Consider the following 25,592-nt stretch of genomic DNA (forward strand, 5'->3'; position numbering starts at 1 on the left):
AGAATAAGTTATTGTCCAGCTAAAGTTAGTTTTGACTCGTACAACAACAGTGCCTGGTGGCTCAAGAACGCAAACCTTGAAAATTTGTCAATTTTGTAATAAAACTTAATAATAATATACTGAGTTCTAAAGTCATTTGCTGTCAATGCAATGCTTCACTAGTGTGTCTGCCCCCACAAAACAATTATAGTTACATTATTTAATCTGTATCATATACTGTAATGTATTTTCTCATATAATGTAATTAATTCCACGTTGATGGGGCTGTATAGCATATAAATCACATGTACTGCATTCAGAAAATGATAAAGCATCATCATGGCGACTGTAAACAAGTAGTGGAGATGATTCTCACGTGTAAAGCTGTTCCTCAAAGTCAGCCAGTGACTCACTGCTGATGTGCATCTGTCTGCTCAGCCCGTCTCCTCTTTCAGAACTGAGAGAGAGAGAGAGAGAGAGACAGACAGAGAGAGAGAGAGAGAGAGAGAGAGAGAGAGAGAGAGAGAGAGAGAGACATCTGTCATATTTCACCTCAAAATGTTTTGAATAAAGAAAATGCTAGGAACGAGGAAGAAGACAAAGGTAAGCCAAGCAGATCAAATAGCAGCATAAACTTTATTAAACGAAACAAGAGAGTAATCAGTCAACGACGGAACAGTGTGCTAGAGCACAATTATCAACACCAGACAATGAGCAAACTGAACCGAGTGCAATATATACTGAGTGAACAAGGATCAGGTGTGTGTAATCAATGAGTAGCCATGACAACCAATGAAAACATACTTGGTAACCAAGAAACAAGGTAAATAATGAGAAACGTTCATGAAAATGAAACTGAAACAACAACTGAACGTGACTGAAGTTTACTGACAAGAATATATGGTAATAATAATAATAATAAAAACATATTTACATTGTCTGACTCTGAATCATTCCCTAAAGTGCACTATGTGCCATTCACCATCTAGAAAATAGTAAATGAGTGAACAAGTGACCGATTTCAGCTGCAGATTCAGTGTTTATTTATAATTTAGGGGGCGGAGCTTCAGATTCTAGAGAGCATTTGATTGGACAGAAAAATCTGATGAGAAGCTGAAGTGCAATGATGTCATCAAAACCATTGATCTTTATTGGCGGAAGTGAGAGACTGTTAGTTTCGAACACTTATATCTTCTAAATGCAAATGCTGTCATTGTTTTGGAGGACACCAGATTATAGACAACAGAAAGGCTAACCAAGTCATACTAAAAGCCATTACAACTTCAACTTTGATTTCATGGGGACTTTAACTTCAAATAGCAGTACTGGTAAAATCAAGTGTGTGTTTTTAGTATGTTAGTCAACACATCAAAATAAGTGTACATTAAAGCATGACAATTTTTTTTTTTAAAAAGTGTACTTAAATGTGTTAAATCATAAAAAGTGTGCTCTCTTTAAGTACACTTAATTGCATGAATATTATATTATATGCAAGTAAAATATACTTTTTTATACTGTTTTTAAATGCACTACAAGTGCACATTCAGTTCAACTAAGCCACTTCTTTTTCACTAGGTTATTATGCTTTTCTCGCTGTAAAAAAGAGGCAACACATACTACTTTAAACTGTCAAATAATGGTTTGTTACCTGTATTAGTGATGTGTTTCAGATCTGAAAGCATGGTTTATATTTCCACAAGAATAAGCATCATCAATAACTCATGTTTCCTTGTTCTGAGAACAGCAGGTAATTATAATTCCACCACCTGGTTTCTAAAACCCGAACCGAGACGATTGCTGAACCGATATTGTGTGGGGAATTCGTTTTTGATGGCATAACTGGTGCCAAAAAATAAATAAATCTGCGATCTGTTCACAGTCGGGCCTGTTTACACTTACAGTCAAACCAACATCTATTCAGACACCTTCAACATTTCTCACATTATCACAGTTTATTCACTGTAAGTGGTAATAAAATATGACTAGAACTCAGAGTTATCAGATCAGTTGATGTTTCTGTCCTTCTGTTAGACTGTCTCTCGGATGAATTATGTTGAATATCTGTCAGCTGTTAAATTTAACCACACAATTAGATAATACCAGTTTAGATCAACCAGTTACTAAGAAATGCTTCATTGTATTCAGTCTGTGTGTAAAAAGAGCATTAGCAATTAAAGAAAAAACACTTAAGCAAAACATGATCAGGTCAAAGTGTCTGAATAATCTTTGGTTTGACTGTATCTTAGCTCAGTTAGTTATAATAGGAGCGTTGAGGTTGGTTGGGCTGCATCAGTGTATAGACGGACACAGGGTGTGTAAGAGTCAGCAGTAAACTCACACAGGACGAGTGTTGCAGAGAGAGAGGGGGCGAGAGAGAGTCAGTCCACAGTTCTCCAGCCATCGCTCTGAGCTCTCGTACACTTCACTGCGATCCTGCCAACAACAGAGTCATCACTTCACACAGCAATGATGCTTATAATAACTGCATGATTATAGGTAATGAAGGCACCAGTACGTCTGCAGTTTGGGTTTGTCTGAAGATGGTGGACCGATCACTCGTCTCCATGTGAGACTCACTGCTCTCTTCCCTAAAGACCATATACACAAGACAGGGGGAAATGTCTCTTTATAATCTGCAAATCAAGCACAGATGAACATAGAAACCGGATCTGTCGTGTAAGGTCACCACTCGAGGGGTCCCGTCTTCTTCTGCTCCATACGGAGAGGGGAGGAACTTCCCGATGCCACAGGTTCTCTGTGGAATAATAACAGTGTATAATAATTCGATGAAGTAACTCTCTGAGTACTGATCTCTAACAACTGCTTAGTTCACTTGTGTCTGTTACAAAATATTTATATTTCAAATAAATGCTGTTTTTTATTTATTTATTTTTTTCTAGTCATCGAAGAATCCTGAAAAAAAAAGTTTTCTTCAGCAGCAAATCATAATTAGAGTGATTTCTGAAGGATCATGTGACTGGCGTAATGATGCTGAACATTCTGCTTTTGATCACAGGAGTAAAGTATATAGAAAACATTTATTTTGAATTTTACTAATTCACAATTTTACTGTGGTTTTGATCAAATAAATGCAGACCTAACGCACCAAAAAAAAAAAAAAAAAAAACAGGACCCAAACGTTTGACCAATAGTTTGTTCTTATATTGTTTGGTACTTTTATGTTTATGCTTTTTTAAAGTGCCTTGAGTACTGGCTGTAAGCATTAGGTTAACCGATAGTATTATTGTTGTTATTAGTAACAGTTTTATCAAGAAGCTAATATCTCCATCTCGTGCATTTTAATAGGCCTATGATAAAGAAAGTTTCTGAAAGGAGATTCTACAATCGTTTCTTGTGATTTTACCGTAGCAACAACACAAGTATGCAGGAAAAATCATGGTGAGGTGTCGCGAGCTTATCAATAATGTTTACCTTCACGTGACGGTGTTGGTTCTGAAGCTCTCGCGCAGAAACCAGTAAACGTCCGTGTGCGGCTCACACTCATCAGTGACTGACAGCTGCTGTGTTAGGCGTCTCCATAGCAACACACTGAGCCATTCAGCACGAGTGCGCCTCACGAGCTCATGTTGATATATTCATGATCAGTGCCACAGTTTGCTATTAATTAAAGCATTAAGCCTACTGTTATTATTGCTGAGACAAAACACGAGAAGTACTGATGTAACCTTAGATATCTAAACGGATGGCACTTTTCCCTGGAAGACCATAGACGGTAAAAGAGTCAGACTGATGTTCAGTTCGCGAATGAGTCGTTCTTTTGACCCGGTTCTTTTGATTCGGTTCTTTTGATTAAACTTACTGATCCAGTTCACCAAGTTTGACAGTATGCTTATGTAATAACATTCGCGTTTCACGTCATTATTGGGTGCTTTAATAATATAATTGCGTATATGTGACAACATTGTGTGATTTTGTACACAAAGAAATTGTTAAACGTTATTTTTTTAACCGGTTAATTGAAACGAACTGTCCGAAAGAACCAGTTTGCGGAAAAGATTCGGACTTCCCATCACACACCCAACAACCCATTTATGTGAAATATGAATATCTGCTGTCAAACAAATACATATTCGTGGACAAATGTATGGCATAAGCACAATTTTCACAAACGTGTATGCAGGGCCTAAAAACTAACTTTTTGCCACACATGGTAATGGCCAGTGATTTAAGAAAATTTACCGGCCATGAAAAATAATAATAATAATAATAAAAGATTACCTGCAATGTACCTTTTGTTGTTGTTGTAGAAACAGGAGTTATGACACCAAAATATTAGATACCAGTGAAAATTCACAATTCTTAGGTACAGAAATTGAATAAAGCAATCGAATGTAAAATAACATTGCATAGTCTTCACTGTATAAATTAAACAGATTAATCCTTATTAAAGTTATTAAAGTTATTCTGTCAAGAGCAGCGAGTGAATCTCTCTTTGTCTTTCATCGTTTGAATAACATAAATGACAAGGTTTATATTGGGCTGCTGTCACTTTAAGAGCTAATAATGCACTGTTCCAATATACTGATACACGTGCTTTCTCTCTCATCTGCTTATGTTCACTTCAGAAACGAGGACGCTCACCAACACGGGCATTTTACAGGTGCAAGACGACATGAAACCTCTTTCACATTTGTTCACATTCATGTTCTAAAAACATCGCATTTGTAGAACTCATAAAAATACTACTGGCCAACTGGCGAATGACAGCGGTTCATGTAAACGCTGATTTTTACTCAAATTTGGTGCTTGGCGAGTGTTAACTTTTGCTTATTTTATTAAAGTTGCTTATTTCTTGATGTTAAACAACAGGGATGTGAATAAATAAAGACTCATGATTAATTTCATTGAGTTTTAATTTAATGACAATGAGAAATTAGCATAGTTTTTTTATTAATACTTTGAATTAGTATTCATTCTTATATTTTCCTTTTTAAGTTTTAGTAATTTTTTGTGTTTGTCATTTTTATTAGGTTTTTTTTTTCCCATTGGTTGCTAGGATGCTGTGGGTGGTTGATAAGGTGTTGCTATGAGGTTACTAGGGTGTTCATATTTAGTTATTAACATCAATTTAAACTAAAACCCCTGGGATATAACATAATATAGTATGGATGACCCATAATACTTTGAATTAGTTTTCACTTTTATATTTTCCTTTTTCATTTTAAAGTATTAGTAATTTTTATTCGTTTTTTTGTGTTGTTTTCGTGTCTATGGCTTTCATTATTTTTCATTACTTTTTTTCTCATTGGTTGCTAGGATTCTGTGGGTGGTTGATAAGGTGTTGCTATGAGGTTGCTAGGGTGTTCATATTTAGTTATTAACATCAATTTAAACTAATTATAAACTAACATAATATAGTATGGATGACCCATGTGTTAAATTAGACCAGGACCTGTCAGAGCGCCCTTTAACATTGCATTCTCACAGTTGAATTTAACAAACCCATTTCAATTTCCGAAACTTGCAAAAGTTAAAAAATGACGTCGACAATCTCATCCATGTGATGGCAGTTCCTAAGAATATGTTTTTTTTTTTTTTTGTTTTTTTTTTTTTTTTTTATAAATAGGTTTGACTTAAATGTGACATACTGAAAAAACAGGGTCCATGAGCAAAGGGAGTATAGCTCAAAATAGCTCAAAAAGGGTAGCGGGGCGGATGTTTTGAATATTGTAAATTTAATGGCTTGTTGCTAGGCAACCATACACCCCATGCTTGCACAAATTACTCTAAAACGCAATTAGCCACAGACTCTTCATGCATGCAAAGTTTGCAGATTTTTCACCATGGAGACAGAAAGTAGAGCAATAGTTACATCTGGATTCCCAATAAAGCACAGCTCAGTTGAACTCAAGCAGTTGACCTTCTTTTATGCCTTTTATTGTATACAGTGAGATACTGAAACAAAGAGTAGCGGAGAAAACAGTTTGTCTTGCCAGTAACATGAACCTGTTAACAGTAACTGTGCACAAGGACTGCTAACATCCTTTGATAGATAATACTGTTACTCGTACATTTGTTTCCTTCCCTTTTGAACTCATAAATAGCTTTTCATTACCCTATATGTCATTGATGTTCATTAATTACCCCTATACTTTTTTTTCTTCCATTTTATGATGGGTTTCCAAAAATATCCAGAGCAGAAGCAGTCTTTAGCGCGGAGGTGATGCCGTCCACCGTTGTTCTCGCAGTTCACATTAATTTAGGTCCCAGTGCGATACGCCTTTTGCCAAAAGCAATTGTACACATCTTGCCTGAATGCAGGTGGGAGTTTCTCGTATGAACATTTTTTTTATCAATTCTTCAATCCAAGAGTTTGCCCCTATATATTTACGAGAATCGTCTAAAATTGGAATAAATATATCTCATCTGTTGTTTGCATCCCTATAATGAATATGAATGTTTCCCAAGGACAGTGCAGTCTTTCGAAGCATTAATGAAATTAATTTAGTAAAGAATGTAAAGGCGACTGAGCATATGACCTTCCAATAAATGGATTGAACAGAAAAGCACATTCAAATTAAACCGAAACACACACTTAAAGGGATACTCCACTTTTTTTGGAAATAGGCTAATTTTACAACTCCCCCAGAGTTAAACAGTTGAGTTTTACCGTTTTCGAATCCATTCAGCTGATCTCTGGGTCTGGCGGTAACACTTTTAGCATAGCTTAGCATAGATCATTGAAGTGGACAGGACCATTAGCATCTCTCTAAAAAAAATGACCAAAGAATTTCGATATTTTTCCTATTTAAAACTTGACTCTTCTGTAGTTACATTGTGTACTAAGACCGACGGAAAATGTAAAGTTGCGATTTTCTAGGCCGATATGGATGAGAGTGTAGTTCCTAGCCATATCAGCCTAGAAAATCGCAACTTTTCATTTTCCGTCAGTCTTAGTACACGATGTAACTACAGAAGAGTCAAGTTTTAAATGGAAAAAATATCGAAACTCTTTGGTCATTTTTTTAAGAGAGATGCTAATGGTCCTGTCCACTTCAATGATGTATGCTAAGCTATGCTAAAAGTGTTACCGCCAGACCCGGAGTTCGACTGAATGGATTTCAAAACGGCAAAACTCAACTGTTTAACTCTGGGGGAGTTGTAAAATGAGCCTATTTCCAAAAAAAGTGGAGTATTAATTATTTAAATCTCCCTTTAAATGGAGATTTCATTAAAAAAACAAACAAAAAACAACAACTTGTGGGCAAAATGTAACCTTCATATCACACATCCATCATAAATAAAACACAGTTGTGATTTCGTTCCACTGTAAAGACACTTTTACACGGTACATTTGCTCTCCGACAAATGGGGAGCGCTTCAAAATCAAAATAATAACAGGGTTGATACTGTAACAAGCACACATTCTCAAGCTCCTTTTATTCAGTGTCAGATAAATAAATCGCAGCATTTAAATGAAACGTCCGTGATCAAGGCAGAACATAACTTGCTTGTCTTGGTGAGGGGACAAAAAATTACAATTAAAATCGCTAAATAATGAGGTAAGGAGTTCGTTTGTGTAGTGCTTGACCTACTGAAATGGCTAATACCGCACAGTGCTCCTCTGAAACTGAACCCATGCCCTCATTCATACAACAAAAACAGGTTTATGGCACATTAGCAAATCAAACCAAACAAGTAAAGGGCTCTGCAAATCCAGAGACCAAAACAAAGAAGAGATGAACAAACACAAACACAATCCGCCTGTGACTCTACAGAACTCGGCCCGTAGTCGAGCGAGGACAGGCGGGAGTATCTTTTGGTATGAAGTCAGATTCAGAGAAATATCGGAGCGTGGTTTAACAGCGAGGCACAGCCTTGCAGGGTCCTGACCGGCAGTCCCGGAGCGCTTGCCTCGTGTCGTGCCAGAGCAAAAATTTTCTTAATACTGTTCCCTTTTACCGTTTTCCCTCTTTTGTAACAGTGCAGCGTCCTGGAGAGCTCTTAGAGAGAATGCGGGGAGTCCCATTGTGACCCCTCCCAATGGACTGAGCCTCCGGCCCAATGTGTCTGTGCCCGCATTCTCCACCATTATATGTCACTTTTTCCGCACAAAGGCGGAGCGCATACATGTGCGGGAAGCTCTGCCAAACTTAAACGAACCAAAGATAACGGAACTATACTCCAAAGTAAAGTAGTACTGGAAGCAGCCGCTGTGGATGCACTCAGTCCTTTCCAGATGGGCCTGTGTACTTCAACGCCCAGATCCTTTGGGTCGAAACTCAAAGGTGCAACATAAAGACAGCACAGGTTTAACTAAGCACAGGTTGGGGCGAAGGGGAGCATGTGGTCAGACGCACTCGTATGTAGTGTGTGCAGCAATCGTCTTATTTAGTTTTGCAGTTTAATGAGTTATTATACCATATAACACCATCCCCTGTCATCGCCCCTTCTCAGTGAGTGCCGGTTCTTTCCGTTTCACATTGAACACCCCAGCTTGTCCCAGCTGGGACCGTCCCCCTCAGCCAGGAAGACAGACTTTTCCCGCAAACAGGAGCCCCACTATTGTGAAGAAGATGGAGAGGACGAACAGTACGTAAGAGGAGCCCACCACTGTGTTGTTGGGTAATTTGTACGGTTGTCCTCCTACTTCATTGATGTAGAATCCTATTGGGAATATGAGGGCGGCCATACAAAACAAGATCACTGCAAAAGAGAAAGAAAAGCAAGCGTTATTATCAGGGCAAAAAGAAGCATTTACACAAATACAATAATTAGGACACATTAAGGGTGGGGTGGTTAAAAAATGCAGCAATTACTGGGAAAAGACAACAATGGCTGGAAAAGACTCATTTTTTTTTTGTCCAGAGAATAAGGGAATAATACATTTAGGAAAAACTGTTTACATCAATATTTCCAATTTTTGACCAGCAGGGCGTAATTCACCAAAGCAGTACCATACGGCTAATTCACAATGTATTGACAACTATTATATCCCCGGTAAAAAATTAGGGAAGACGGTGAATGTCACAACGATTTTAGTGTGTTTTGTATTTAGCCTTCAAGTTTCCTGGAGACTCAATCATTTCATGTTCCTTCTGTGTTTCACGAATTGCAAGGACATTAAAAAAGCCAATATTCAAATTTGTTGTCGATTATTTTGACAATAATTTATTTTATGGATTAGTTGTTGCAACCCTACTTTAATAGTAGATTAACAAAAGTCCATTTGATATCTTTTTTGAGGTTTGATTTGAAGATTTTTTTTTTTTTTACTAAAATCCACAGAGACAAAAATCTAGTTAAGCGTAAGATCATGTACTGATTAGGTGGTATACTACGAGTTTCTAACAACAAACAATTTGTCTCGCCACAATAAAAGTGCTGAGATATGTGATATTGTGACATAAAAATTCACATTTGTACCATTGGTGGCTGATCCCCTCCCCAAAAGTGGCACCATGAATGATAAACTGGGGCTGGGTGATAAACCAGATCATTTCAAGTTGATCACGATGAAAAGATCTGGACATTTTTACCTGATATGGATTACCATATAAGTCTTTCACACAGCAGAAGTAAACACAGCAGCCAGTCAGTGTACGAGAGCTGGCGAGGGAAACGACAGCGAAACTGAACCCTCCAAAGGGGAGGAAATTGTGTGTAAAAAAAAACTAAACAAAAAAAAAAAACAAGGTAACAACGTAAATTATATGGAACTGGTTTGGGTTTCTTAAAAAAAAAAAAAAAAAAAAAAAAACAGCACAGGTTAAGGGCCGGTTATTAAAAACAACACGTTTTTGCGGTTAAAAACGAAGGTCGGTTAAAAAAAAAAAAACCCTGCAAGCTCGAGACAAAAGTTACTCTTTTATTTATTTATTTATTTGAATGGGACAATGCATATGAATGAACATAGCTTTTCAGCGACGTACATATGCCAAAGTTAGCCAGGTTCTGTCAAGTTCATTTTCAAAAGTTACTTGTTTTTAACTTGAGGACTGTGTTTTTAGACCACAGTGTCATGCGAGAGACTCTGCAAAAGATGCGAGCACAAACACGTCCATCTAGTTCGTTTACACAGAAAACAATGGAAAAGTAGCGCAGTGAAATTGAAAACCATGTTCTGTGTGAACCGGGCCAGATGGTGTGCAAAACATGTCGTCAGTCGGTTCCAAGACGGGAAACGCAACAAACCTCTTCCATCCCAGCGACAACACCGACAGCACGAAAATGTGGCCCTTTTTAATCATTTCACATTTTGCACTTTTTACTCAAATTCCTGCCTCAATCATTTCATAGCTGTAAAACCAGTGCATAGTTTATATATTTTTTACTTTATTTTATCTATCAGTGAACTTTTTGTTTTCTTTTTCTTACCTCTACCCTACTTTAAGTTAAAAGTTAAAAGGCAACCAAACTCCAATTGTTTTAAGCCAGAAAAAGCATGTTTGCACAGTTAAAAGTTTACGTAATGTTATTCTATTTTTGTAAAATAAAAAAAAAACTATATTCTAAAATGTAATTAATGAACCCTCTATGTTCAATATAGAAAACTTCAATCAATTTGGGGAAAACCAATTATTATTATTATTTTTTTTGCATATCGCCCAGCCCTATGATAAGCCCTGCCTAAACTCTTCACCGTATGGATGCTTGACCCCTAATTAAGATTGCAGAGGGGGGAAAAAAACATGTTGACAACAGCGAAGTCCTGGAATGTCAATTCCCAATCATTAACCCTTCAAACCCTCTGGCCTGTCACGTTTAAACCAGACCTCCCCCCTGACATCACTCAGCATGGGTTCACGTCAGCCTGGCAGAAAGGCTTTTAGCCAGATAAAAACAGACACTGCTAATAGATGCCTGAGTGCAGTCTCGGCTCAATCTCGGTGCTCATATAAGCAAGATAATAGCATCTCTCAGCAGAACGCAGCGCTGCAATTAAACACGACGACCCTGAGAGAAGAAGTGCACTGATCTGACTGAGGCTGTGCGTGTCGGCATTAAGCTTCTGCCTTTGAACAATTATTGCATAAACCACTTTAGTCAGCCTCGGCTCTTAGACGCACACAAAGGAGTGGGTTAAGGAGATGAATGGTAACTAGGCTGTGGACAAAAGGTCATGCCCTCAACAAAAAGTAAAAAAAGGCACTTCCTGCGGTGGTAACCATTCTGTTCATGCTGTTAAAAAAAGAACAACATGTTCCATGAAAAGAGGCGAGGTGCTTTTTTGAGCACAATGAAGAAAATATTAATTGAATGGATAGAGTAGAAATAGAAATAGGCTTTGGCCCTGACACATTTATGTTGCTATAGCAGATCTGTCTAAGAGTTTATTTCTGTTGTTGGATCGAAGGATGCAGAAATGCATTTGGATTACCAACAATCTGGCGCCACAAAGCTTAATGATTCATCATTTATATTCTAAGGGTACGTTTACACAACAACGATATGCTTAAAACTGAGACTTAAGTTAAAACGTAAGTTTTCCGCGTATAGACGCCATTGTCAAAACGTTCCCCATTCACACGGATCCATGAAAACGACTAAAAACACTATTCTGCTGCAAGGCCAGTAGATGGCGATGAAACAATGTAGACTGAACACGTAATACGCATGTTGTTTACACAGAAACCGTTTTCAAAAACTTGCACTTTGAAACACGTTTTCAAAACGCTGTGTTTTCAGGCACCCAAAACGCCGCTGTCGTGTTAACGAATGGCCAAAACCAAAACACATCAAAAGTTTTACATTTTAAGTTGTAAACGGTGTCGTGAAAGTGCCCCTAAGTGTTAGTTTTGAGCTATACTGTATACAATTACAAAAATACATGAACAAAAAAAGAAACTGACAAATTTTGTCACTACCAATTGCTGAACATTATTTTGGTTCATTAGTTAACATTAATGTATTAACTAACATGAACTAACAATGAGCGATACATTTGTTAGAGAGTTTATTCATCTTTGTTGATGTTAGTTAATAATAAATACAATTAATAAAATTGAAATACAGCTGTTCATTGTTCATGTTAGTTCACACTAATGTTAACAAATACAACCTTTGATTTTAATAACGTATTAGTAAATGTTGAAAATTAATATTAACTAAGATTAATAAATTCTGAAGTATTGTTCATTCTTAGTTCTTGTTAACTAAGGTAGTTAACTAATGTTAACCAATGAACCTTATTGTAAAGGGTTACCATTTTTTTTTTACATTACAGCCAATAACTGATTGAAATTTGCACTATTCATATATAATTTTGCCTGTCATATATCATACAGACTCATACACAAAATACTCTTATTCTAACAGTACGCCAGCCTTGAAACTCCAAATGAACCAATGTTACATCAACAACCTCAAAGCATGGGTTATGAAGGCTCTCTCTGTGTTACTTTCTTCTTATTTAATGTTGTCCAGCAGTGCATCCTGGTTAAGCCAGAAGTCTGAGCAGACAGAAGCTAATGTTTACGTCTGCCATATGCCGAAGCCACAGCTGTGGACCCGACAGCAGACGCCGGGCCGCGAGCGTAACCTGGTGGAGCTGGGCGTGGTGCGCGGGACACAGGGGGCTTGTGTTCGTCACACAAAGCTGCTCTTTCAGGTTCGGGTGGCTTGAGGCCAGGGGCAACTTTAGCCCAGACACCTGTGTTAACCCCACCTGGAGCCCAAACACTCCGCTTTAAACGGACTACACACAGGCCTTCCAACACTACAACGTGGACGTACGTCAGATCTAAAACAAGCTTTCACAATATTTGCAGGTTATTTTTGCCATGCAGATTTGCAAGTCCCACTTACACCACACATGTCTTAATATATTGGATACAATAATCTAAGGCTGTCCCCAACTAAAGATGTTTCCAATGGACTACTAGTCGCTTGTTAAAGCCATTATTTGACTAATCACACATTTTTATTTCATTAAATAACTTAAATCTATACTGGCGGGAATACTAAACCATAATGAGCCTTTAATATATATATATATATATATATATATATATATATATATATATATATATATATATAAAAATGTGTAGCCGCACTCAAGCACACACATAAAGCTTGCTACAAACCACCGGCAAAAGCACTGATTATGAATGTGTCGGAAAAAATAGCAAGACAACATTTTGGTTGTTTTATAATAAACTAGTGTTTTCTGAGTCAGTGTCAGCTGTAAAGATGAGAATTACACTTTTCATATGGATTACATAATCAGAGAGTGTTTGTTTTCTACATGAATTAGTTTGTTTAAAAGTGGATATTTCAAGCTTTCTACAGATATATTTCTCATGTCTGTGAAGCAAGTATTCGTAGAGTTTCGGTTAATTTTTGTGGCGCTATAGTTCACGGAGGTCGAGACGGCAGAAAGCGCATCCTGTTTGTTCTCTTTGATTTACAAAAGCAAGTTTTCTTTTTTTATTGTGAGTTTACACAAATAAAAGTAGACCCTTAAAGTTTCGAATGATGTCTTACTCTTATCTGTTTGTCCAAAAATGTTGTATTTAAGATGTTTCCGCTGTTGTCGGGAAAAAAATGCAAGTAATTGCGCCCGAGCATCCATGTCACGAAGCGCGCTATACTTTAACTTCCACTCCCCGCACAAACACTGGAATATGCGCCTAACAATAGTGCACATTTATCTAAATTAACGTTAGAGCGAGCGGCCAATTTAAGTTGCTACTACTTGCATGTTTCAAATGATAAGCCATATTTGAGGTTGATGGATGATAGGCGAATAGAGATGCATGATATATCGGCCACCATATCGGTATCGGCCAATATCGGTTCATTTTAATTTGTTAACGTTATCGGCCCAATAATAGTCAGGGGGCCAAAACTGATATTAAAACTTGTTTGGACACTTTTTGGTACAAGTATACAACCTATCCAGTATTAATATTTAACCCCTCAACATGTGTTCTAGCCAGGTTGTCAGCTCAGAAAATGTTTTTTTGTCCATTTTAACACTATATTCTTAAAAGTGGTAAAAGCGGATTTTTTCCCCAAAGTGCTTCCATTTTCTTCCATGTTACCTATTGTAATTTTGGGCAAATGTGCAATATAATCCAACTTATGTGCAAGCATGATCATTAAAAAATAATAATCAATAAATACCACAAGAGTATCACACCACAAGGGTCACTGTTGTATCAGCACAGCTGTGATTTGGCAGCAGATTGAGGCAGCAGATCCAGAGAAGATGATCACAGCAGGTGTCAACTAGGGATGGGAACGACACGGGATTTGGGAAATCGACTGTCGAGGCCCATGTGTCGACTTTTTGTCGGATTGTCGGCCTTTTTTTTTTCTTTTTTTTTTAAAAGAGCAGCAGCAATGCGGAGGGTGGAAAATATTCTACATCAGGGTCCGAAATTAAGGCCAAATGCGGGTAGATTTTCTGTTTGGCGAGTAAACCTCAAAAGGCTATCCGCCACACTGGCGGGTGAATGTTCATAACAAAATATGAAATTTTAAGCGCGCACGCACGAGCAGAGAGAGAGAGCGAGTCCCGGCCAGGCGTCCTTTCGACAAGCGTCCTTAACAGGGCGGCCAGAGCTTCTTTGCAGCTCAAGTCGGCGGCGGTGTGTACGTACCTACAGTTAGCTCTTTCTGTTGACGGCGCTGAGGAAAAAGCTCCCGCCACAGTAAGAAGCTGTCACCGCCCATTTGTGTCCTCCTGCGGTGCAGAACGTCTTCAGCACTCGCGGATCGTGCATATTTCCGCTGCTGCTTCTGTTTACACACCATGGTCGTTCTTTTCTCGAGAAAAGGAGTTTTCTCATAGCGTTTGCAACGCAATACTCGTTCCCTTATCTCTCAGGGAACTGAGGTTAAAGTAAAGTTATAATAACTTAAGTAAAGTAAATACAAATAAAGTTTATTAAATGTAATAAATTAAAAGCCAAAAAAAAAAAATGCAATTTGGAAATCCCACAAGCCCCGCCCCCTCGACATGTCGACACTCTATTTTTTTTGTCGAGTGGAGCATGTGTCGAATGTCGGTCGTTTTGTCGACAAAAAGTCCCATCCCTAGTGTCAACAGGACAGTGTGAACAAAACTTTATAAAGAAGTGAATCACACAATCACACAACAGATTTACTTGATCTATTGAGCATACCTCGGTTGTAACGAGTGGTTATTTCAGTCAAAGTTGCTCTTCTATCAGCTTGAATCAGTCGGCCCATTCTCCTCTGACCTCTAGCATCAACAAGGCATTTTCACCCACAGGACTGCCGCATACTGGATGTTTTTCCCTTTTCACACTATTCTTTGTAAACCCTAGAAATGGTTGTGCGTGAGAATCCCAGTAACTGAGCAGATTGTGAAATACTCAGACCGGCCCGTCTGGCACCAACAACCATGCCACACTTAAAATTGCTTAAATCACCTTTCTTTCCCATTCTGACATTCAGTTTGGAGTTCAGGAGATTGTCTTGACCAGGACCACACCCCTAAATGCATTGAAGCAACTGCCATGTGATTGGTTGATTAGATAATTGCATTAATGAGAAATTGAACAGGTGTTCCTAATAATCCTTTAGGTGAGTGTATAGCTAGGCTAATTTACTTTCATAATTACTAGCTTACTTACTAATAGGTAAATTAAGTTTTTGTGCAGATGTGTAATGGAAATATTATGTTTTTAATTTATTTGCTGTTTTGTCTATTTTACAGTCTGCTATAGCTAAAAGTGGTAATAAGTTTGTTAGATAGCAAAGTCCTCAGCTTATGTCAGAGGACATTGTAGTGATCCACTCAGAAACCAATCAGACTAGTGTAGTGAAAAATTTCTTTTTCCTTCAGATGAGATAACATGGATCCAGAGGGAGCTGTAAGCCTAGCGTCCAAAGAAAAACAAATAGGAAGAGATAATGATTGGGAAAAATGTCAAGTCAAGTCATCTTCATTTATATAGCGCTTTTAACAATGTAGATTGTTTCAAAGCAGCTTTACAGAGATAAACGTATAATTTAAGGTAAGATTGTTTTGGCTTTATAGATGTTCTTTAATAAAGTTATTTTCCAGCTAAAGTTAGTTTTGATTGATTCGCTTCCGTCGCAACGATCATTTGTTATTAAATTAGGGGTCACCAAGACGACACCATTCTCTCTACACAGACTTTAAACGCGAACCTGTGAGAAAAGCTGATGGCGTTCATATGCGCATCAAGAATTGGTTCTATAGTTATGTGCATTTGAATATATGTGTGCAGGTTTGTAATTCCCTACAAACCAAGCCTAAACAAATTACTGGTGTTTCCTTATAGTTTTGATTAAGAATTTTATTTTATTTTATCAATTCGGGGTAGATACGCAAATTGAGTTTTCCCGACGACGCTTTATCTGTAGGGTGGTAAAGGGATCCTCCATAGGGAGAGACTAGTTGGCACTTCAGCACTGCGTTGTCATCGGGTCCAGGCAAAGGTCCTTCGTCAGATCTGGATACGGCCTGGATCCGGCAGGCTGCGGGAGGAAGACACTAAAATTAGCGTAGATGCCATTCTTCTCATGATGTAACAAGTACATCAGGATTTATGGGAAGTGCTCCCTGTTCCAGCTGACCTAATCTATGCAGCCTAACATTGAATTATAGAAGTCTGTAATGTATTATGTGAATGCTATGTCAAAGAGATGTGTCTTTAATCTAGCTTTGAACTGACAGAGTGTGTCTGCTTCCCGGACAATGTTAGGAAGATTGTTCCAAAGTTTTGGTGCTAAATAGGAAAAGGATCTACCGCCAGCAGTCGATTTTGATATTCTAGGTATTATCAACTGGCTGGAATTTTGAGATCGCAATAGACGTGAAGGACTATAATGCGTTAAGAGCTCGCACAAGTTCTGCGGAGCTAAACCATTTAGTGCTTTGTAAGTAATCAGCAATATTTTAAAATTGATGCGATGATTAATAGGGAGCCAGTGCAGTAGTGACAGAACCGGGCTAATATGGTCATACTTCCTGGTTCTGGTAAGAACTCGAGCTGCTGCGTTTTGAACTAGCTGTAGTTTGTTTATTAAGCGTGCAGGGCAACCACCCAGTAGAGCATTACAATAATCTAGCCTTGATGTCATGAACGCATGAACTAACTGTTCCGCATTTGTCAATGAGAGCATATGACGTAATTTAGATATATTTTTAAGATGGAAAAATGCGGTTTTACAGATACTAGACACGTGACTTTCAAATGAAAGATTGGTATCAAAGAGCACACCCAGGTTCCTAACCGACGACGAAGACTTAACAGAGCAGCCATCAAGTGTTAGACAGTATTCTAGGTTATTACGTGAGGAAGTTTTTTGTCCAATAATTAGAATCTGTTTTTTCAGAATTTAGAAGTAGGAAATTATGAGTCATCCAATTTTTTATATCAGCTATGCATTCTGTAATGTTTCATTTGTCAAGACAAATATGGAAAATACAGCCAAGATAAAGCCCTTTGATTGAAGTGATTTTTCAGGAAGTGGGGTCTTTGTGCTCTTTCTGGAGATTTTTGTTGTATAATACTGTACAATATTTTTGCAATATAATAGACACACACCATTATTTGCATTGTGCTTAGCTTGACCTTGCTTATTCAATCCATTCAGTCTCAAAGGGATGAGACTGACAACCTGAGAGCCAACCTCTGCCAACCTGAGAGCCACTGCTTTGATGGGGAAAAACATACCTTTGTCATATGACTATTACATAGTTATTACTACTAACTAGTTACTAACCCCTAACCCTAAAGAAGTGAGAGAGCAGTTTTGTTAGGATGGAATTAATAACTATAGTGATAATTAAATATAATTTGTGTTACAACCTGGTACACTAATTAAGTCAAATAGCACCATAGACCATCATCTACAGTTCTAAATTTCCGCCTTGACATTAAAGTATTATAACTTGTGCAGCATTGCACTGTCTCTCCCTACAAGCTTTAAACTTGGCTTGACTCATTCCCATAGATATGGGTACTGATTGATAGAGGTTTTGGGATACTAGGTTATGTTTCCAAGCTGATATTCACTTTGAAAACTGGTTCTCTTTAGGCGGAGATTGTTTTTTTCATGTTCTAGTTCTGTTGTCTCTTACACTGTACAATAAATGTTCATTCTGACACTTCAGCAGACATCCCATGAGTGTTGGCTTTCATTTGATACAATTTTTATGAATATGGTCCTTGTGGTTGTGGAGATATTCAACATTTACTGTTGGCATGTCGTGTTGAGCAGGAAACCAAAAAATTGGCCTGAAATTGCTTGTACAAGTCACAAAAGACAAAAATCAGCTTGACAACCACCCTAATATCTTACCTATGGATGTCTTCCAACTAAAAAAATAGGGTGACAGCTTGTACCAAAACATGTCCGCAAAAGTCTTAACGGAAGCCCTTTTCAGAATTGGCCCCCTGACTATAAGAAAATTTGTCCGATCTATTGAGGCCGATAAATTATGTATTATTTCCTTCAGCTGAGACATTTCAGATGCGCACTGTTCAACATGATGATTATGAGTTGCTTGAAATATGATTGGAGAAAAAAAGGTGCAAGTCTGTCATAAAATCGGCTACATAAAATTATAAAACATCATAATTGTGTGTTTGGGACATGGATTTTAATGGTGAGACTTTTTTTTTGTAATCAGTCTCTCAAAAATTATGCAAAAATTTGGATTTACATGTTTTGGCCAATATATCGGTTATCGGCTTTCAAATATAAAGAATTATCGGTATCGGCCAAAATTTTCATATCGGTGCATCCCTATAGGCGAACGTTTGGATTTCCTGCCCGACACACTGTAATTACCCGCCATTAACAATCTGACTGTGTGACTTCACTACTTCCTAAACCGACTAATAAAGTTTTGGTCAACTAAGCCTCTTCTCATCGACTAACGTTTAGTCTAATATTAGGGGGCGGCCCAACAATATTCACTTTTTTGTTACAAATCATGTTAGTTGTTTTGTCATTATGACAATTATGTAAATACAGGTGAGATTGTACTGCTTTGTTTTGAGCAGAAATGCCAATTGTTTAGCAATGTCCATGAGTGTGCTGCTGACGGTAAAACACTGGTACTTTTAAAATATTCAGTGTTTCTTCTTTTTTCCTTCTCTAACTGAAATGTTTCAAACAAGACATGGCTGGGAATATTGGGAATATGTGCTCAATATCACTCCACATCCTGTTAGTCTTTAAAATCCATTTAAAATATCAACAGTCAAGTTCCTCCTTTCAGGAAGTGACATTATTTTTTGGTTGGAAATGGTGATTTATCAGGTTTTGTGGTTTGTCACACTTTAAAATAATCGATAAAATCGAGAAAAAAAAAAAAAAAACAAACACAAAAAAGCGAAAAGATGGAGATTTGAGATCCTATCTGGAGAGTTTTCAACCATTAGCACCATTACAAAATATCTGTGTTTTGTGGCGTAGCAATCCTGCACTATTTAGCTAAACCGTCAGTCTTCAAACGTGACCCCGATGGAGGAGGTTATGATCCCAGCCTGTGGAGCTGTTCTAGTTAAGGAGCTGTTGCTCTTTTAAACGCCGTAACTACCGCCCACACACACACACACACACACACACACACACACACACACACACACACACACACACACACACACACACACACACAGATAGAAAAAGACAAGTGACTCACCGAGGTTCAGAGACGCTAAGCGGAGCCTGGACAATTGGGACTATTTCTTTCCTGTTACCACGGCAACCATGCCACTACGTATGCGAATCTCAGCGAAAACGACTTTCAACAGCATCTCTCTGCCAAAGACCATTTCATAATCACACTGTACTTGGCTATTGTGACACACTAGAGAGCCGATTATACATTTTGGGCTTTTGATTGCACAACAGAGATGACAGAGATAATCAGGAGCTAATCTTAAGTTTTGTGCCCAATTAAAAATAGCTTTTGTTTAATACACACACAAATAGCTCAAAGCATCCAGGCGTGTTCAGGAGAGGTATGCGTTTACCTCAGATGGTGATCAAAATTTTATGGACTTGGACTGAAGGAGTAACTGGAGCCATATCTCGAATATCACAGAGACTCGAGGTGGGAACTTCTGAACAACACCGTGCTTTAGTCCCGCCCACGTTTTATAGTGGCACTGCGTTGGTTTCAGTCATATTTTTTTCCTTTCATATTTTCCCATAGGCATAAAAACAAACAAACAAAAAAAAAAAAACACTTAGGCCTATTTAGTATTAAATTAAAGGTATAGCGGAGGATCTTTCCGAATTTTAGATAAGAACCGCCCTCTCCACTTTTTGAAAAAATGCACATGCGCAACACTCTACCTGCTCCCGAGAGGGAACGCCTATTAAACATATGCGAGGTTCTCCTCGTGCACGCTCTGTTTACAAGTTGCTGTCGGCATCGCTCATACAAGATTACTTTCCAAAAGAAGATTTGCACTTTTTCTCCAAATAGCATGCCAAACTTTACCTGTCGAGTAGAAACTTCGCGACTGAGGCATCAGTGGGAAGCCCAACCTGTGTTTTCAGCGCACGCCATCGTGTGAAACAATCTCCCAAAAACACTCTGATCTTGTTTCTCTCTTCTGAAGCCTTTCTCTTCTTCTCATACAGTTCGTACAAACTTTTTCTCTTGCGACCCTCAGACATTTTCAAAGGACCCGGTGAAACGGCGAGCTTCAATGAATGGCTTAGCTCTAGCTCACCACCCTTACCACACATAAACACCTGAAAGTGCGCATGCGCAGAAAGCGAAAACTAAGGGACGAGCACGTACGACGGCCTTACGTAAACATATCACCAGAATGATTGACACTTAGGTGGACCAATAGTTTACACTACCCACCCGGAAAAAGAAAATCCTCCGCTATACCTTTAAGTGTTATAAGCCACGAAACAAGTCAACCACAACATTACCAACTTTTATTTGAAACAAAAATAATGTGAAAACCCTTAGTGAACTTTGCTGAGGGAAAGAACTAATCCAAAGAATCACTTCAAATTACATAATTTAATTAAAAGATGGTAAAAAAAACAACAACAAATCATTTAAAGGTGTTTATAACATCTATAGAAACAATATATTTAAAGTTTATTGCAAAATACATACATATATTGAAGTGTTTTTAGTATACAACAGACTTGGTTACCTAATTTGCAGTGCATCATGGGAGTGGGCGGAGCTAAACAGCTCTTTTGGTGCAACTTGCTCGCTGTGACTGAATTTTCTGTACAGTAGAATGGTTTACTTATTTATTTTATGGTAATTTATGTTTGTTTGTTTTTTTACATAAATTAACTCTCACAGACACATCCAACCAAGTAACTCTTCAAACATTTGCCCTTCAAAAAAATCCTAAAATTGCCTAATATACGGCTTATTGCGGTAATTCCTTGCTTTCTGTCAGCAAATGACAGCAGCTTTTCATTCATGAGTTTTTCTGGGGTTTTCAAAAATAAAAAACAGTACATTTATTCCTGTCTATTATTTTTGTCTATTTAAATTGCATTTACAAACTCACCACACACAGTAATGGACAATAACTGTAATTTATTGAAAGAAAAAAATGACACCTTGCACTTGAAAATAGCACATTGTGTTCGAATTGTAGTTAAAAAGGGTGAAACTGACCTATTTTAGCCTCAGGTTCTAAAGGGTTAAACAATTATTCTACAAATAAGTTGAAATAATGTGAACAGATGGCTTCAACAAAAGCAGATTAATGACCTCAAAACGCATAGTAGGTCTGTCTTTAAAGTTTAATAAGTAGCCTAGTTATTAGAGAGTTTTTACTTCTGGAACCAGAATGTTACACTCTATAAAGCAACAACCTAGATACGCCCTAGCAACCACATAGCAAAGTTCTAAAAACCCTGCCAACACCCTAGTGACCACATGTCCTAAAAAAACCTTTCCGAACACCTTAGCAACAGCAATACGGCTTGGCGACATTATATTAAGGTGATGAATCTGCGGCACTGTTAACTATAGCCATTTCCCACTGAATGCCTCGTATCCTGAGAGGAAGTTTAAATTGAAGGGCTTCTTTATAGGATACACACGGGATCTGTGAACCAGCTTGAAGAACAGAGGGAAGAAAGTTAATAGTGTCTCCAGTGAGCGAACACAACAGATGCTACACACATGCTGGACAGACACACAACGCCTCGAGCCCAAACCACAGAGATCATCTATCTCACTGTACGTCGGTCGCTGTTATGCGTATTCCCCACAGCTGGGAACCGACACCTCATTTGATAGGGTAAAACTAATATTTTGTCAAGTGCATGTGTCTGGGAAATAATCCATACTTCTTCTTTTGCAATGGAAAGTCTATACACATTTTCAGCTTTCTCTACAGAACCATTTGTAGAGACTCCTGTGTCGTTATTTTAATTAATTTTATTTATTGCACACGTTCAGTTGTGCAAACTCAGCGTGAAGAGCATGCGTAGTTGGGAAAAATCTGGAAAAAGTGAGCAGCCTGACATTTCAATATTGGAAGGTGTTAGTTGAAGACAAATTTATTGCAATTCTGTGGCCAGTTGCATAAACTGTTAAGACTAGTCTTACAAGTTAGTCATCCAATTTTATTCTTTAAGACTGTTAATAACTTTTTAAAGTCAATAACATAGTAACGTAGATTGGTCTAATTTGACACCGAACAGTAAGACTGATTACCCCTAACTAACTTCTAGTTGATCATACTAGTTCTTAAGACACAGTCTTAACATAATGCCTATGTTTATGCAACTGGCCTGATTCAGATCACTGGTAGAGCTGGGTGATATACCTACAATTTGATATCCAATGTTGACGTTAATCGATATACAGTAATGGCCAAAAGTGATGTCCATAGGGGATATTTGTTTGTTTTTACTGACCCCCTACAAGTTCAATTAAAGTACAAAAATATAAGGATTTTCAAACTTATAGGGTCATTATATGTATATGTATAAAGTGACCCTATAAGTTTGAAAATCCTCATATTTTTGTACTTTAATTGAAAAATATAATATATATAAATATATAAAAAAATAATAATAATTATATATATTATTTTTTTAAATATGAGGGAAAACAAAACCCTACACTTGTTAAAGGTATTTATCAATCAAAATTGTTTGGCAAAATAGGCAGCAGGTTTTTTTTCACCATGCAAATATAAAATAAATAAATAAAAATCAAAAAGCTCACAGAAAAAAAAAAAAGCATAGATTCACTACAACATAATCAGTTATTAATATTTAGTTGTTTTTTTTCTTGTTTTTTGCATGCGATCGTAATTTCTTTGCCTGGCCAAAATTTATGTCTGCACAATTTGGCATGTTTCATTGTGTCAAAAATAAAACAATTGACTCCAAGCACAACAATTTAATTTTTTATCTTTTTAAAATATCTCATAAAATATCTCTTCTACCAGAGAGGCCTGCAATCAAAAAATAAACAAAAACAAAAAGCATACTTTCAAAATCTTTAACAAATTTGTAATAATATTTGAATGAAGGGTAAAGATGTAGACTTTGGCATTTTTGCATTTGCTCTAGAATAATAATAATAATAATAATAATAAAAAAATTAAAGACATTCTTTTACCCATAGAAATTTTACTACTTTCTTTTACCACTTTTATTAAATTAACATAAAACAAAGATTGCAAAATAAGTACACAAAAGGAGCACTGTAATTCACATACTGCATTTTACACTTGTGCAACTGCGGTAAATTACGCAAGTGTTTCACAAGTCTTTAGATAAGAGATATCAACGGTTTCTGTTTTAAGAGATGCTCTGTGGAATGACGCCATGTTCCCACGGCACTAAAGACTCGTTCGCACCGGGAACCAGCTGCTGGAACCATAGACTGTAAACACATATGGACGTAGTGTGCGTGCATTTTTGAAGCCCAAAGTGGGTGAAGCCAGCCGTCGCTATCTTGGCTGCGCTATCGGGTAGATGGAAATGGGTAAAGAGGCAGATTAGCTGAGGTGACGTGACGCTAACAGACAAACGGCTAATAGTGACATCAGCGGCAATCCACCTGTTACTCAAGTGGCCACGCCCTTAATTATTAACTTTAAGGCTTAATATAATTTAAATGGATAAGTTATAAAAAAATTCACTCTCCTCACGGTTTTCATTAAGGGCAAAATTAGCTATATAGACCAAAACCACTTTTTACACCAGGCTGAAAACACTTTTTTTTTCTGCTTATAAAGTTGGCCATTTAATCATGGGTGTACATGGGATTGACTCTCTTTTGGAGCCGGTCTCTAGTGGCCAGTCGATGAATTGCAGTTTAAGTCACTTCCGTGTCGGATTCACGAGAGAGACCGGAAGGTTGCCGCTCGGCTGGAACACATACGCACTTCTTAGCAAGTTTTGCAGGAGGATCTTTGGCACGTTAATCTTAATTTTCAACAATACTCTGTAATTGTACATTGATTATTCAATTATCGCGATATTATTCAATATATCTATTATATATATCCCAGCTCTAATCACTGAACGTCACATCTGTGGTGGGCGGGTCAGAAACAGGCTCGAACATGAGATGTGTGACTCACTTCCTGTGAAGGCGATCCACCTGGCGTATTTGGTGGCTTCCCGACGCCAGTGCGAGGCCACCAGCAGGCCACAGGTGACGGTGAGGGAGATGATGCCCATGATGATGAAGAAGAGCGTGGTGACCCACTCCGGGGGCAGTCGGGGGGGGATGCAGGTTCGGTCTCGGCCGTGGATCGTCTGACACTGACGCACCAGCCCCACCGTAAGAGCTCCTGCAATCACACACACACACACACAACGTCAGTCACAAGTGTGCCTACATTCAACCACGAAAATCACTCTTTATAAGGGTGTTTAGTAGTGCTGGGATATACCGAATACCGTTGATATGAATTTTTAATATACCGCAATACCGGGGTATGTCGCTTAAACAACGTTGGGAACGCGGCGCGACACTGTTTGAGAGGGTCTTTTCACTGTTGCTCTGTGTGTTGCACATCTGTATGAGTTACTAAGCCTGACGGTGAAGATGGATTGGTTAAACTATAATCAAATTATATTACAGTGTTTCCCCATTCATTTTTTCACAATATCAACACTGCCTTTTGGAAAATCTATTTGTGGTTGGCTTTGATATCGTTGAATAAACACGAGCACTGCACGTTTCAAAGTCAAAACGCAGCGCGGGTGTTTTTATATGAATGTATCTGAAGTGAACTGACGGTCTTTAGAAAAGTTTCGATGTTATCTTCATTGAATCTTTCTTAATCTTTCCTGATAAAGTAGCGTTTATGAGCGCTGCGCTGCTTTGTGTATAGCTGTAACCGGGGAAACCGCGCTGTATACAGCCGTTACCGGGGAAACTGCTTTGTGTACAGCTGTTACCGGGGAAACCGCTGTTTCTGCCGCTCCAAAAGCGCCTCTTTGTTAAAAGCATCATTTTCTGGTGCCTTGCAAACCTGTATTAATACTTATTTTTCTACAATATTCACTCATGACAGTAAAATAGGGCATTCTAAGTCAATCTACTGCAGTATTTCCTCTCTCAATCAGTAGAAAATGTGGTTAACACCCAGACATGCTTGAAAAACAAACAAAAAAACATCATATACCATGAAACTGGTATAATTTTGAAAAATACCGTGATATGGACC

At 37.9% G+C, this 25,592-nt stretch overlaps 2 protein-coding genes across 2 annotated transcripts in view; both read right to left on the reverse strand.

Moving 5' to 3' along the window:
* vwa3a (von Willebrand factor A domain containing 3A) overlaps nt 1-2,590 on the reverse strand; it is a 46,158-nt gene extending 43,568 nt beyond the window's left edge. The window contains exons 1-3 of the mRNA XM_081377993.1: nt 2,495-2,590; nt 2,318-2,412; nt 356-436 (exon numbers count right to left, since the gene is read on the reverse strand). Coding sequence (XP_081234119.1) covers nt 356-436; nt 2,318-2,412; nt 2,495-2,578 — 260 coding nt within the window. The 5' untranslated portion in view covers nt 2,579-2,590. The remainder of the gene's footprint in view (nt 1-355; nt 437-2,317; nt 2,413-2,494) is intronic.
* A 3,278-nt stretch (nt 2,591-5,868) lies between these two features.
* The window catches only part of mosmoa (modulator of smoothened a), a 46,040-nt gene continuing 26,316 nt past the window's right edge, over nt 5,869-25,592 (reverse strand). The window contains exons 2-3 of the mRNA XM_081378006.1: nt 24,498-24,710; nt 5,869-8,646 (exon numbers count right to left, since the gene is read on the reverse strand). Coding sequence (XP_081234132.1) covers nt 8,462-8,646; nt 24,498-24,710 — 398 coding nt within the window. The 3' untranslated portion in view covers nt 5,869-8,461. The remainder of the gene's footprint in view (nt 8,647-24,497; nt 24,711-25,592) is intronic.

The sequence above is a fragment of the Scardinius erythrophthalmus genome, assembly GCF_964197995.2.
Source record: "Scardinius erythrophthalmus genome assembly, chromosome: 1".
In the NCBI taxonomy this organism is placed as follows: Eukaryota; Metazoa; Chordata; class Actinopteri; order Cypriniformes; family Leuciscidae; genus Scardinius; species Scardinius erythrophthalmus.